Source organism: Salvia hispanica, chromosome 5 (genome assembly GCF_029641045.1).
Source record: "Salvia hispanica isolate PSC_SH4W2 chromosome 5, Shi_PSC_v1, whole genome shotgun sequence".
NCBI classification, from domain to species: domain Eukaryota; kingdom Viridiplantae; phylum Streptophyta; class Magnoliopsida; order Lamiales; family Lamiaceae; genus Salvia; species Salvia hispanica.
The window spans coordinates 12,368,944-12,384,308 of NC_142696.1; the positions used below are offsets into that span (position 1 = coordinate 12,368,944).

Sequence of the window (15,365 nt, forward strand, 5' to 3'; positions counted from 1 at the left end):
AAAGAAAAATCCCCAAATGTGGACTCAATTTTTTGTGCCTTTTGGACCTCTAAAACATGCACAACTTTGCACTCCTTCTTCTTAACAAGTTCATCTTCCTCACGACTCTTCATAGCATTGTAGATTGATAAGATGTGGTGTTTGTTGCCCATATGAAGAGTAAGCTCTCCCTATGCTATATCTATCAATGTTTTTCCCGTTGCAAGGAATGGGTGCCCCAGGATAAGCGGTACATTCACGTCTTCTTCCATATCCAACACTACAAAATCGACGGGAAATATCAAGTCGTGTACCATCACAAGAACGTCCTCAACAATTCCTTTAGGATAGGTGACGGTTCTATCGGCCATCTGCAGCGTGATTGTAGTCGGCTTGAGAGTGTCAATCTTCATCTTTCTGAAAACGATAATGACATCAAATTTATGCTCGCCCCCAGATCACAAAGTGCATTTGTCTGTCTGTCCTTTCCAATGACGCATGAGATGTTGAAACTCCCAGGATCTTTAAGCTTGGTCGGTAGCTTTTTCTGAATTATGGCACTACAGTTTTCAGATATGTTCACCGTCTCATAGTCAGTCCACTTCTTCTTCTTGGAGAGCACATCTTTTAGGAACTTTGCATACGTAGGCATTTCTTGAAGTGCCTCCACCAATGGGATATTCAAGTTCACCTTCCTGAAGATGTCTAAGAACCTCGAAAACTGAGCATCTGTCTTCTTCTTCTGAACACGTTGAGGATAAGGGATCCTCACTTCAGCTGGAGTGTGAGCTGTAGGTGGTGTAGTTGAATGTATAGTCGTGTTCTCCTTAGGTGGAGTAGAAATTTGCACTGTCTCATCTTCTTCGACTAATTCCTCCTCTACAGCTCTCTTTTCTTCTACACTACCCTCATTCTCGGATGGCATTGAAGGTCCTGCAGGAACTGGCAGCGGAAGCGTTGCGTCGGATTATCATAATTTAACAATTATTAATCGAACAAATAAATCACATAATAATCAGATCTATTTAGCGGATTATTTAGACAAAATCTATTCGTGTAATTCTCACATGTATCATGCTCATAACTTGAATTTATCATGCTTTAAGAATATTGAAACCTAAAACATGCTTTTCTACGGAGCAGAAATAATACCTAATTAATTCTCCAAAGAATTGATGATGGTTGGCGACTTCTCCACGTGACGCTTTGATACTAGACCACGGATCTTCTCTCTGATCCCCGAACTGTACTCCAATATCAGTGTAGGCTGATCTCACTGGAATACTAGGAATTAAATAAAGAAGACAGAAATTCTACTCCACGGAGGAGAGGAAAATTCGACCAACACCTACAAGGGGGGGGAGGCAAAAATTTTAGAAAATAATATTCCCTCCGTCCACAAAAAATAGATCACTTTGTGTATGGCACGGGTTTTAATGTAGAATTATTAAAGTAAGAGAGAGGGGGAGAAAAAGTAGGTAAAGTAAGAGAGATAGGGAGAAAAAGTGAGTAATGTATGAGAGAGGGAAGAAAAAGTGGGAAAAGTATGAGAGATAAACTTTCCATTTTAAGAAAGTGATCTATTTTTTGTAGACGTCCCAAAATGGCAAAAGTGATCTATTGTTTGTGGACGGGGGGAGTAACTCTTATTTTCTATCTCCTTTATTCTCCTATTTATATTACGTTCATTTTGGGCCCATAAATGGATCTATAGAAGGTTTTGGATATGGGCTCATCCAATTTACTTTTTAATAATTAAATTGAACCCACAATTTAATATAAGCTTTAATTGGAATATTACGAGCAACCACTACAGAAGTAATATTGAACTCTCCCCGTCCTAATCTGAAATTATAAGTAATCTGGGTTTCCGTTTTAACTTTCGTTTCTCGTGCTTAAGATAAAAATATCCATTAATTAATTATTGTCTGCTATGGACTTAATTAATTAATTTCTTATTAATTCCAAGAGTGGACTTAGCATGAAACGCTTATTTAATATTCATAGAGTGATCAAACCCCAACTAGCTAGGTTCCGAATAATAAAACCTTGTTTCACGCCCCTCTTGAGGACATTATCAAACGAGACTCACCTCGCGCATGATTCAATGTAATAGCAATCCTAGCACCACTAGATATTAATCACCACTACCCAATTGTTCTGTAATACTTCATGTTTGAGTGACACATTCGATGAATATTTAATATAACTTGCTACATAATCGTGAGAGGAGGTTGGAGAGTTAGATCCACTTAATAGACACTACAATTAGCTTTCCTTAAACCGGCACTGTTAATTGAAAGTGGGGACTTTTCAAGGGTCTTAGGAGCTTTTAGGAGTTATGAATCTAGGATTGACAACCCTAGTGTTAGTAATCTACACTTGTACCGCATGGGCAGAACTAGTGTGACTCGTTCTATCGAAGTATAAACTGTGCTAGGGTATTGTAGTTGGAACTTGTATAACCATAACTGTGAAGGCACATCCCTGGAATTCTCTTATTTCTCATATCTTTATCTCTAGTATTTGTTGCAATTAGTTGTTTATTGCTTTCAGTTTCCTTGTTTTCAAAAAAGTTTTCACAAATCCTTGGTTTTTCAAATTGTGAAAGAAGCTTAGTAGAAGGTAGCCAGTCTGTGATATTATTCCCCGTGTTCGACAACCCGGTACTAACCTTTAGCTATACTAATACCTTGTATACAGGCAGGTAATTTTAGTGGTAATAAAAAGTGCATCACCAGAATTGTTAGCTTGTAGAGAAAAATTCCCACAAATCTATAAATATTCCACATACTTCATCATTCAAGACATAATTCACCTAAGAATTCCCTATCCAAGAGATTCATCATCGACCATCCAAACATCATTCTATACTTAAAGACTGGAGTAAGAGAATAGACAGAAGACTAAAGCCATCAAGATTCTACCGTTGGGTTTTGCCATAGATTGTTATTATGTATTCTTATTTTATTATGGATTGTGTCACATCGTCTATGGATAAATAATTTATTGAATTCTAGGGATTGGAAATTAACTCTTTATGTTTATTTAATTCCAGCTTCTGATATCCTAAACTTATAATTATTTCGGTCAATTCTATGAAGGGGAATCGAGAGAGGATCCATGTGTTAGATTTAGATTGATGACACTATAGTTAATATTCCAAAAAAGGTAATCTTAAGACTGATGGCTTTTTTAATGGTCCATTGAACTTTTAGGAGTTACTATTACCTAAGATTGACAACTTTAATGCTAGTAATCCAAGTTGTTCGGCAAACGACAGTAATTAGGTGACTCGCCCTAGTAACCCTGAAGTCGCTGGTTGGATATCATAACTGTATTTTGAATAGACTGGCGTAGTGAAATTTTTATCACTGGAATTCCCTTGTTTCATGTGTTTTCTCAATCAAATCAATCGATGTTTTTCTTTACTTATTCTATTTAATTGCTTTGTTTGCTTATTTAGTTTAGTAGTGTTTTTACCCCAAAACTCTGTTTGTCCAATAGTATCTGAAGTTTAGTACTCCGCCCGCCTTACAAGAGTATGCGTTCTTTACTTTTTAGTCCGTCTCATAAGAGTATGCTCTTTCGAATTTTGCTCTGTGGGTGGATTCTCCAGCACATGAACGACGTTGTGCACCGAATAAGCATAATGTGATAAGTAATCAGCAGCAAAGTTCATTTCCCACTAACAATACTTTAATTGTTTTTTCTTTCTACCAATGGTATGAAACATATTGGACTTTAGGGCAATGTCATGTGAATGTTGGATTCATCATACCAACTCCACGGTCCGTGTAGAGTTGAAATATAGTAAAATGTACTCCCTCCGTCCCAATTAAGTTGAGAGAATTCTTATTGGTACAAAGATTAAGAACTGAGTTAAATGATAAAATAAAGTAGGAGATATGTTCGCGTACGCGCGTCTCTTATCTCTCTTTAAAGCTGGTGTGTGTCTTCGTGAACTGCTCAAGTTGGGCAATCGACCTGATCAGGCCAGCCTATTTCTGCCTGTTTACCTGCAAAATGCGGGTTAGTGGATCGGGTAAAATCTCAGGCTGATCAAGCTGAGTGGCTCCAACTTGAGTGAGAGGAAGGGAAGAGCTGAAAGGAGGGCGATCGAACAAAAACCTTAACCCACTAATACTAACTAACTAGAATAGGGAAGTAAGGATCGATCCCACAGAGATGAGGCGTTGTGACATGTTTGTGTGATACGGCTTGGGGCTTGGCTACTGCCACACTTTACTTTGGGGGTGGATTAAGTATCTACTGGTTTGGAAAGGAGAAAAACTAACTAAGCTGAACAACTAAACTACCTACCTGATCAACTCAAAAGACATTACTTTAAAAAGACAAACAAAATAAACGGGGTTGTCAGGCCCCTGTAAAAAGGTACGAAAAGTAAAACAACTTTAGCAGAATCGTCTTCCCCAACAGATTAGTGTAAAGAAAACAGAGCAGCGAGCAGACCTAATCGGACGTCAGAAATTGGGATTAACCGGAAAATAAGGCAGATCTAGAACTACTAAACAGGGTAAACGAAAGAACAGAAACTAAACATTATAACCATGCACGCATGAAATTCAGTAGATCCAAATGTCAGATACTTAATCCACTCCGGATCCAAGCCATCCGAACCCAGCAACAACGAAACCCATCTCCGACTACTCCGACTCAACCGATTTACTCCGATCAACAACAATCAAACCACAATTCAGCCTCAAGCAAACAGATCAAGTGCGAAACGCATCCAAAGCAAGTAAACAACAGAAATCAACATAAATCAGAAACGAAAACGAAAAGTAAACCTCCATAGCTAAATATCCAGAGATTCAACAACCATTCAACTGACGTTGAGCTTCGAACAGCGAAGTCTCAGCACAAAAGCAGCAAAAACAGAACTAAAAAGAACAATTGTTTCTTCGTCCTTTGCAAGGATGGTGGTACACAATGATCAACTGATAATCAAGACGAAAAACCCTCAGAATTACCCCATTGTGTGCAGTGTGTGTAGAGAAAATTATAAGAGAAAGTGAGCTAAGAGTTGGAGCGTGAAAAAGTGATGCCCAGGTATGATGTGTTCTCCAGTATTTATAGACGGGGAGTTGGCTTCTAGATTTTTCTTTGAATTCTCCATTTTGCATCTCCTTCTTGAAGTTTCCTCCGTTTGTCAAATATTTGCTCTTTTGCTCCTTTTTCCGCTTCTTTCCTCCGCCTGGCAAATATTCTCCTTCTTTTCATCGGCCCGGCGGTTTCTCTACACAACCTGACTTAAAATGTTAGACCTTGGAAATCACTGAATTTACCCCATAACCGATGCATGAAATTGGCCTTATCAACGCTTCTGCCCTTCACACTCTAGAGTGGAGTTGTGAAATCTTCTCTCCGGCGCAGGGTCAGGCTGGCTCCGGTTGATGATTGACTTGATCAGCTCATTTGCCGCATATTTTCTCATCTTTTCCTCAAGTTTTGCTTCCGCATTCCGGAATGGTGTGATCTTCGATTTCTGGCAAAATCTACACACACCTGGCTCAAAAAGGGTCGTTAGTTCACTGATTTAAGCGCAGTTTTACTATAAAACACATGCATGAAACTAGCCTCGTCAAGATAAAGGGAGACTAATGTAAAAGAGGGAATAAAGTAAGAGTAATTGAATGTTTCATTTTTTGCCAAAATAATAAATGACTCAACTTAGTTGGAACATCGTGTAAAGGAATATGATTCAATGTAGTTGGAACGGCGGGAATATTAGAATTGAATTGAAGTAAAAGATAAAATATGCATTACAAGAGAATTAAAAATCAATTATAGAGAAAAATAAAACGTATTAAAAGAGAATGCAGAGAAAAAAATGTCTACACTAAAAGAGAGAATCAGAAAGATATAAAATCTACTTTACACTATAATCGAACTTGGGTATTTGAGAGGAGATGAGACTACCATTTACCACTTGATCATTTATATACATTACTTATGAATGGATCAAAATCCAATATTATGACTTTGTGTGTAACAGCCCGCCCTCCTAGGATACAATAAATGCGACAACTGCTACCCAAACCGACTCCAAAGAAGTAAACATAGGCTAGGGTTCCATTTAAAGAGTATTGACCAAAAGGATTGAAAGAGATATCAGAGTATTTAATGCAACAACTTAACCTAGAAATTCAAAAGGAGATAGATATCATAAATGAGAATCAAAACCTTAAGAGTACGACATAGTATCCCAGACAGAATCACATGAAAAAGGCTAAGGCCACAACCAAGAGTAAGATGCAAATATTCAAAAAAGAAATACTAAAGTGTATCAAAATTTCAGCGGAAAACGACCAAGAGAAAGTATAGCTATGTATGGTGACACACTACACTTAGAGTTCAACATATCCATATTTATTAATCAAGCTGCTCAACACCCGCCACCACTCGTCATCATTCAACCTGCACATAAGCAAAACACATGCAGGGCTGAGTATTTTGAAATACTCAGTGAGCTCGTTGCCAAAACATTTTATAAGTTATGCCACGCTTACCAAGTGAACTCGAGTTTTAAGCAGTTAAAAAAGAATATCACGAGTATCATAAAATATATTTTCATAGACTGGCCAGTCAAAATAACCTCCCATTTTCACATCAAATTAACAATCATTCCATGGTGCGACGAAAGTGTGGCCATACTTTTCGCCCACGAGACCGGCCGACTAGCAAGGACGGCTCTCGATCCCATCGTGTACACAGCCTGGTAGGGCTTGCGGCCCATACTCAGACCCGAATTCGTATTAGCAGATCAGATATCACATTAAAACAAACATAGGCATGGCATAACAGTTAAACCACCCTTATAACACCGAATAACATTTTGACAAAATAAAAGAGAGTTTTAAGAGTAAAGTCCACCTCGATTGCTTAGTTTTCAAGTAGTTTCGCTTTTCCGTTATCCGGCTTCGCAACCAAGGTTTCACCTTTTAATCACATAGGCACATATCACAAATTAGGTTCAATACTACTCTTACTCATGCATGTCTCATTACCTTTCCCCCTTCCCAACGATTTATCTTATCATTACTAATTAACCAAGATCATGTTTATCACACCATATTACTTAACTATCAAACACACACTACACAACACATCAACATACACACACACACACACGCACCACACACTCACGGCACACACACACATACACATGTCCCCACATCCCTTTTTATCCCTCTTTCACTCAACTAAGATGCATGAGGGTTCAAGAAGACCGATTAATCGGTTGGAAGAAGAAATGAAAAGGTAGAAGAAGAACAAACATAACTCTTAATCGAAAATACCTTTTTAGCGAAAAACAATCGGTAGAAAACAAGTATTAGCCTTGATTCTTCAAAGTTCTTGGATTAAACTTCAATTTCTTCTCAAAGAATGAAGGATTAATGGAGTAATGTTGAAGAAAAATTGAGAGAGTGTATGGGGGTGAGGGGGCCGAAAATATGGGGGCTAGGGTTGGGGTTTTTGGTTCTTATTTATAGAGTCCAATGAGATCTTTAGGTAATAAGAATAGAATATTTGGTAAGATCTTTTTCTCCCAATTAAATAAATAAATAAAATAATATTGTGAAGTAGGGAAGAAGAATTAACAAAAATAGGCTAGGCATCTAGCATGGTATTTTCGAAAATTAGGCCTTCCAAAAAGCCAAGATTTTATTTTGGTATTTTTCCATATCGAATAAAATATCATGGAGCAAAATAAAAATAAGGAAAATCCTCCATGAAACAAGGTAAGGGGCGATTTCTATGCCTTTTAAATAAGGCATGGATTTCTTGAATATTGACTAAAATAAAGTAAGGCAAGATCTCTTGAAGTATGGAAAGATTTGGTAGAAAAATTAAATTCTAGGTATGGAAGGAAATCAAGTAACGAATCAAATAAAATAAAACAATTCCTTCCTTTCCAAATATAGTGATTTTCGAAAATCACTAGAAAAATAAGGGGGCTCGATTTTTACATCTCTAAACAAGGAAATAATTGGCTCTTGGAATTTAATTTGGATAAATATCCCAAGGATTAAATAAATTCCGGAAAAATAGAAATTCTTTCTCCAAGGGGTCTGGGGTTCGAAAATTACAAGAATTAGGGTGATAAGTATTTATGGAATTTTTTTCTAATATTCTCACTCACCCATAAACAATTTAATTGCCACATAATCTCATAACTTAATATATCACATGCCACATCATTAAATCAAATAGTTTGACTTTTCAAACTTTCAACACAAACCCTAACTCAAATCGACCATATTAACTCGTGAAATAAAAGCATTCTCGATGCCACGTCATCAACAATTAATTCTAGGGCTCAAAAATTAGGGTTCTAAATCCGGGATGTTACATTGTGGTTGTGGGATAACTGATGTATCTGTTGGGACTACCGCAGCGGAAGACACGGAAACCAAACAGGTCCTTGACCGGATCTATTTAGGTGATTATGCATTCGACTCCAATTTCATGCAATTTACATAGATCTATAGATATAACATCAAATAAACACATAAGCATGCAATTTGATGTAGATTCGATTGTTACCTCATAATCCATCATTGGATTGACGTTGCTAGCTGCACCACCCGGAGATCCTTGGTTTATCGACCACGAATCTTCCGTACTATTCCCTCGTCCTTGATTCTCCATCCGTGTGGGCGGATCTTAGAAAACCAATTAAATAACTTTGAATGGATCTAGGGAAACCCAATACAAACACCAAATTGTCTAGATCTAATCTTATGAATTAGGATAGATCAAGAACAATAATCAAAACCCTAATTCTCCCATATCTATGGCTCGAAAGTCGAGACCAAGAGGAAGAGGAAGGAGGCGCCGATTTCTAGGCACTAGGGTTAGGGTTTTGTGTTGTCTTGGATTGTATGCTAGGGTTTCCCTTTCATTCATTATTTATAGTGGACCTTATTGGGCTAGTAAGGGGATCCATGGAATGACTTAAGTGTTGGGCTCACCCATTAGATAAATTACTAATTAAATCAAATGACCCATGATTTAATATATTATCAATGGAATATTATTTTATTCCACTAAAGAATAATATTGCACTCCCACTTAAATCACCAAATTACAAATAACTTGGGTCCATTTTATTTTATAATATTTCCCGCGTTTAAGATTATCTTGATCCATCAATTTAATTCTTTTGTCTGCTATGTGACTAGAATTAAATTAATTCTCCAAAGAGTTTTTCTAGTTTGAAACTTTATTTATTATTCGTGGAATAAATTCCAACTGCGCAGTTTTCTGAATAATAAATTCCTCTTTCAAACACCTCTTGGGGATCACCCCTTAGGGATTTAATCATACCACACTGGGCACGCGAATTCTATGAAATAATATTCCAATACCTTCATGTTATTCAATTACTACCACCCAAGATATCATGAACTTGAGTTACGTACAAACTCTCACATATTGATAAGTCAAAGTGGCGTTTGATTGAATAAACAATATTGATATTACTATCATAGACTAGAAAATACTAAATTTTCTGAAATATATTCTTTCAGTAGATAGCAATAAAGAATACATTTCGGATTAGATCCTTTCAGTGCTTTACCACACCGGTGTTACTAATCTCATCTTAGGTAAGAGAGAATTATCACAAACACCGCAACCGTTCCAATAGGTAGCCAAAGTCTATCTAGGTTGTGAATATGTTTTTCTTCTTACTAGATCTGGCCAAGTCCCCTACTGGAAAACTCATGAGGAGATTCATCGAATTTCCCTACTTTACCTTCTTAGTAAAAAGCCTTAGACTTGTTTATCATATTTCAACAATAAACCATTATATTATATTATTTATTCTCATAATTAGGTAAACAAGTGGACGTGGCGTTTCTCGTATACATGCACAAGCTGATTGTACAAAGGCATGTACGCTCGAAGCATCTTTTAGTATACAAACCCCAACAATCTCCCACTTATACTCAAAGAATGCTTTCATGTATACCAACCGCTTTATTGGCCTTGTGTTACATATTCATACACATTTTCTCCCACTTATACTCAAAGCAGGCTTTGGCCACTATGTACTCAAAACTATAATTCTTTAAAAGAATCTACCAACATAGTTTTCTAGAGTGCGTAAAACGAAAATATACTTGTAATTTATAACCTTAATTCTTGCTAAGGAGCACGATAATTTGATCAAAATATTTCTAGGCCCTTTGATCTAGTGGAATAATTTTATGTGCCTTTCTCAAGTGCACTTATACATATTCCTCTATCAAAATCCACTATTTTGATCCTTCTGAATTTCTACTAATTAAAGTAGAATACTTATAGCAAATATAAAGTTTTTAATCATGTCGAATATGATTCCCAAAACTTTAATTATATAATACCAACCTAACTTGGTATTATCCTTGCTATATAATTTGTGATGTAAATTTATGTATGAACATAATTACCTCATCACAATGACTAATTGGAAATTAGTCCTTATGACAAAATAAAACCGAATGATTGCATTCTTTGTTTTATAGTCATAAATTCCAAGAGTTCATTTATTTAACCATTTGTTGTGATCTTTAGAAATACTTTCTTTGGAAATCCAAAAGCAATTCTAATTTTAATAGCTAACTTGGAAATGTCTTTTAATGTTATTAGAGTCTTAGAAAGTGTGCAATTCATCACTTCTTTCATTCTAGGGTGTGAACCCTTTTTAACTCTATCAAACATTACCTTAATTCCATTTATGAATATTCTATGAGACAAAATTTAGCTCCCACTTTTAAAAGTAGAAAAATACTAGTCTCAATATTCTTTAAGGCTATTAAAACAATTTAAATAGTGCTTGGAGTTAAATTCATCTTAGTTTAATAAAACGAGCTATGAAGCTCTTATTAAACACTTAGAATTTAATCATTCATTAAGAAAAGCTCCCACTATTTTAATTATCACTTTCACAACAAAATAAATAAAACAATAACTAATCAAATAGTCAACTCTAGACTTGGAACATTAAAATAAATTTAATGTGCACACTATATTTACTATACAAGAATTTCTAGTATTTATAATAAATACTTATCTTGTTTCTAGTTGAATTTAATTTACTTGTCTTGTAATCAATTATTGTGATTATTTTTCTTACACCTTTATTTGAACAAACACGATCATAAGATCATTTTATTTTGTATTGAATCCATGTCGAACATTAATGTTCTATTGACTTTTCAACAAAATAATGGTTCAAAAGACTTAAGGATTAAAGAAACTTAATAATCAATATTTCTAGAAGAAACCTTCATAATAATTGAATCAACAAATTTAATCACAAGTAAACATTTTGATATTAACCATGTTATATTTGATGTCATAAATAATTGGATAATCAAAATTTCATTTATCTAATAATGCAAGCATTATAAAATGACATCGATAATCCAAAAACACAATTGATAAACTAGGAATAAAATTCCATATCAATAATCCATATGATATCAAAACCAAACAATATCAAAAACTCTTAAAATTCAACAATGTAAATAAAGCAAAAATAAACTCTTCTGACTTGAACATGATCATCTCAAAAGTCCACCCCTTTTTCTCATCTCAGTTTGAGCATTCACAAGTTTGTTATAAAGTTACAGAATTGAAAACGTTTTGTCGCTAAACAAAATTTCATCTCTGACTTCATTAAAGCTATCTGGAAGCCCATCAAGGATCATTATCTTCTGGGTTTCTGGGTCAACTTTCCCCCCCGATAATAGAAGTTCGTGGAAATAGCCATGCATGACTAGGACGTATTTGCCCACATCATGGCCCTCTTCCAATACCTCTCTCCTTAAATGCTCCACAGCGCGACCAGCTCTTACCTTAGAGGACTTTTCTTCAAACCACTTGGGCTTGTTGACCAACGGCCTCTTGGGTTTGTCAAACCTCTCAAGGGCATTGCCAACACCGGCTAAAAGGAAGCCCTTGAGATGACATTCCGCGGTATGCCACTGATCACGAAACTCCTTGTCCTCTCCTTGTAGATGGTATGTGGGCGGACGATTCTTGCTGAGAATCAACCTCAAGTCATTGATCAAACGATCAACATCAAGCTTACTTTTCCATTCCTTAAACAATTCAGAGTCATGCTTCCTCGAACTAAGTATGGCATAGTAAATATCCCAAGTATCAATCATCTTTCGTTCAAGCTGAGAATAAATACCAATAATATAAACATGAAAAATTTCAAAGAATTGCAAATAACCACAAAACAATTCATCAATTTTACATCCACAAAAATCAAGCACAAACGTTCTTCTACTAGGAAGCCGAGTCTTATTCATGCAAGAAATTCATTATTTTTACTAGCCATAATGTCGACAGATAGTCCAGAGACCATAAGAATGGCATGGTTGACTAACAATGCTAAAGCGTATAACCATAAAATTAAGCACTAAGGATTCTTTACTTGTGCGTGAACTCCTCTAAAGAAAGGTCGAACCGGACAAGCACCTCCTCCTAAAGCACCTCCTCCTATAGCTCCCTCTAAGCATTATTAAAATACAATCCTTATAATTTCGCAGCAATATTGCTCCGGTAAAGACCAGTCGCGATATTACTGAAAAACTAATTTTACGATTTTAATAACCTTTATCTAGAGAAGTCCAAACTTACGAACTGGTAATGTTCCTCCCGTAAAGACAGGCCGGTCACTACTTCGCACTAAGACCAATTTTATGGAGGCCATATACAAACGTGTTGTAATTATCGCTTCATATTTTCTTGTTGGTGGTTTTAATAGTTTAATTATTACTTAAGCAGATAAGGCAGATATCCACATTCAAAGAATAATTAAACATGTACTAGCTATGCATGCAAGGCAATAATTACATAGGCGATGCACGAGTTAAACTAGATTTTAACAAATAAAATCATAACTCAAATTAAATATCCATCATTCATCAATAAAACATATAAACACATTTACAAAAGGTTCACATAAACATAATGACGAAACTTGATCATTTAATTAAGCATCTAAAATAAATAGATAGAATTAAAATTCCATCTTCACATAAACAAGATTATCTAGACATTAAGTCCAATCTTAAACAATCATACATTATTAGTTAAAATAACGTATCTTGATTATTAGAATCACCTTTTAATACTATTAGGATTTACTTAGATAGAATTAATCCATCCTTATCCTAAAATTAATGTCCAGGTGTATATCATAAAAGATTAGCTAAGTCTCAATTTAAAATGCCCACTTGGATATATAAATCCACATTTATCCAATTAAGACTAAATCCATTTAAAAACACACCAATTAAATTCGAGAATTAAAATTCTCATAGCTTTCAAATAAAATCACATGACAAGAAGAATCTTATTACATCTTTAATTCAAACTGATATTTTCTAGATGAAATAAAATTCACCTTCATCAAAATTAAAGACAAAATTCAACTTAAATAAATAATTAAGGATTTTAACAGCAAAATTAATGCTCTATTAATTTTTCATACCTTTAAGTCTCATTTGATGTTATCTAGATGAAACAAATTCACCTTCATCAAAATTAAAGATAAAATTCAAATTAAACTAGGAATTGAATTCCAATTAAAAATTAATCATTTAACACTTTAATAATTTAGGATTTAAGTAGCATGTTAATGCCAAATGAATTTTTCACTTCTTTAATTAAACCGCTGTTATCTAGATGAAATAAAATTCACCTACATCATATTAAAGACAAAATTCAAACTAGGAATATGATTCCAATTAAAATCCATCCAATTATTAAACATGTAATTTTCAAAAATTTTAAAGGTTTAAAACAATTGAAAAACTCATGTCTTTTCCTTAGGTATATATCTAGGAAATAATTCCATAACACACGAATTAAAATATAGACAATTTCAATTAAACCTTAAAATTAAAACATGAAAGCATATTAAGAGAATATTCTTTAAAATTCCATCCTTTTAAGGAAAAGCCAAAAACTAGATCAAACAAATATTGAACTTTCTTATGTTAATTATCATGATATTATCTAGATGGAAAGAATCCATCAAAATCAACTAATTAACAAATTAAATCAATTTATTTGACCTAATTATTCCAATTGGAAAATTTTTAAAGAAAGCAATTATTCTCTTTAAATTAGAATCTTGACTTAATTGCAAAATCATTCTAATTTCCACAAGAAATTTTAATTATTCTAGGTTTAGGATTTTAAACCACAATTATAAATAGTTTGCGTGTTAAGAAACGAAAACATGAAAAACGAAGAGCGAGACGACGCAACGACGCAACCCTAAACCCAAATTAGGGTTTGGGCCGCCACGGGCCTCGCGGCAGCCGCTGCTGCCGCGCCCGACCTCCGCCGCCTCCCGCGACCACCGCCGCTGCTCCCACTGCAGCGGCGCTGCCTCTGCCGCTCCCACTGGAGCAGCCGCCGCCTGCTGACCGCCGCCGTCTCTGCTGCTCCGTTGTCTAGAACACCGCGGCTGCTGCCCTAACCGTAGTCAGGGCCGCCACTGTCCTTCGGAGCTGCTGTTCGCCGACGACGCAGCTGCTTTTGCTGCTGTGAGCGTCGCCACTGCCCGGAGCAAGGGCTGCTGTCACTGCAGCGTTTCCGCCGCCCGCTGACTGCCTCCCGCCGCCGCCCGAAGACGACGACGCCGCTGCTGCTGCCCGCCGTCGCCCGAAGACGACGCCGCCGCTGCTGCTGCGTTTCTGGAGCTAATCGCCGCTGCCGACACACGGCTGTGCAGCCGCTGCCCGGCGCTGCTGTCCGAAGACGATGCAGCGGCTGCCGGAGCTGCTGCCCACCGCCGTCGCTGACTCCTCCGACCAGCCGTAGCCACCGCCGCCTTTTCTCACCAGATCTGGATCGGCGATCCCCGATGAAGGCAGCCCGGTTCTTGAACACATCTAGGGTTTAAACCCTTGCATTCATTTATTCGTTTTTCAATTTAATTAACTTGATTCATCGCGGTCGCTTCGCTTGACCGCGATCTTAAATCTTAATTAATCGTTTCTTAATATGTAACAATCTTTTATGTTCATATCAAATATGCATATTTAAACATCTAGCATTTTAGCAATTTAAATTATTCTTGCATATTAAAAACATAAAACTATAGATCTAATGAATACTTGCTTAGATCTAGAATATTCTCGTGAAAAACATGAATAAAATCCAAGATTCATAATATTCTTTCATCGATCCAAGTATTCAATCATGGACCACTTTATTTCTTGATTCAAAAACATATATTCACTTAAACACATACATATATGTAATCAACAAACATATAATCTAGTACATATTACTTAGAATATATAGATCTAATGATGTTTATCATAGATCTAGAATATTTTAGTGAA

At 35.9% G+C, this 15,365-nt stretch overlaps 1 protein-coding gene across 1 annotated transcript; it reads right to left on the minus strand.

Moving 5' to 3' along the window:
- Positions 1-11,618: 11,618 nt before the first annotated feature.
- On the minus strand, positions 11,619-14,909 carry LOC148926295 (uncharacterized). Its single transcript, XM_089059069.1, has 2 exons — positions 14,736-14,909; positions 11,619-12,176 (listed from the first exon to the last, which is right to left on the minus strand). The coding sequence occupies exons 1-2, from the start codon at positions 14,907-14,909 to the stop codon at positions 11,619-11,621; spliced, it is 732 nt and encodes a 243-aa protein (XP_088915195.1).
- Positions 14,910-15,365: the final 456 nt, after the last annotated feature.

Bases quoted from the DNA above. Each gene is read 5' to 3' on its own strand.
- LOC148926295 (XM_089059069.1), bottom strand. From the start codon at position 14,909: ATGTGTTCAAGAACCGGGCTGCCTTCATCGGGGATCGCCGATCCAGAT. The intron at 12,177-14,735 runs GTCGGCAGCGGC...ATTTATTCTCAG, and splicing joins CAGCGGCTGCACAGCCGTGT to CTTGAACGAAAGATGATTGA.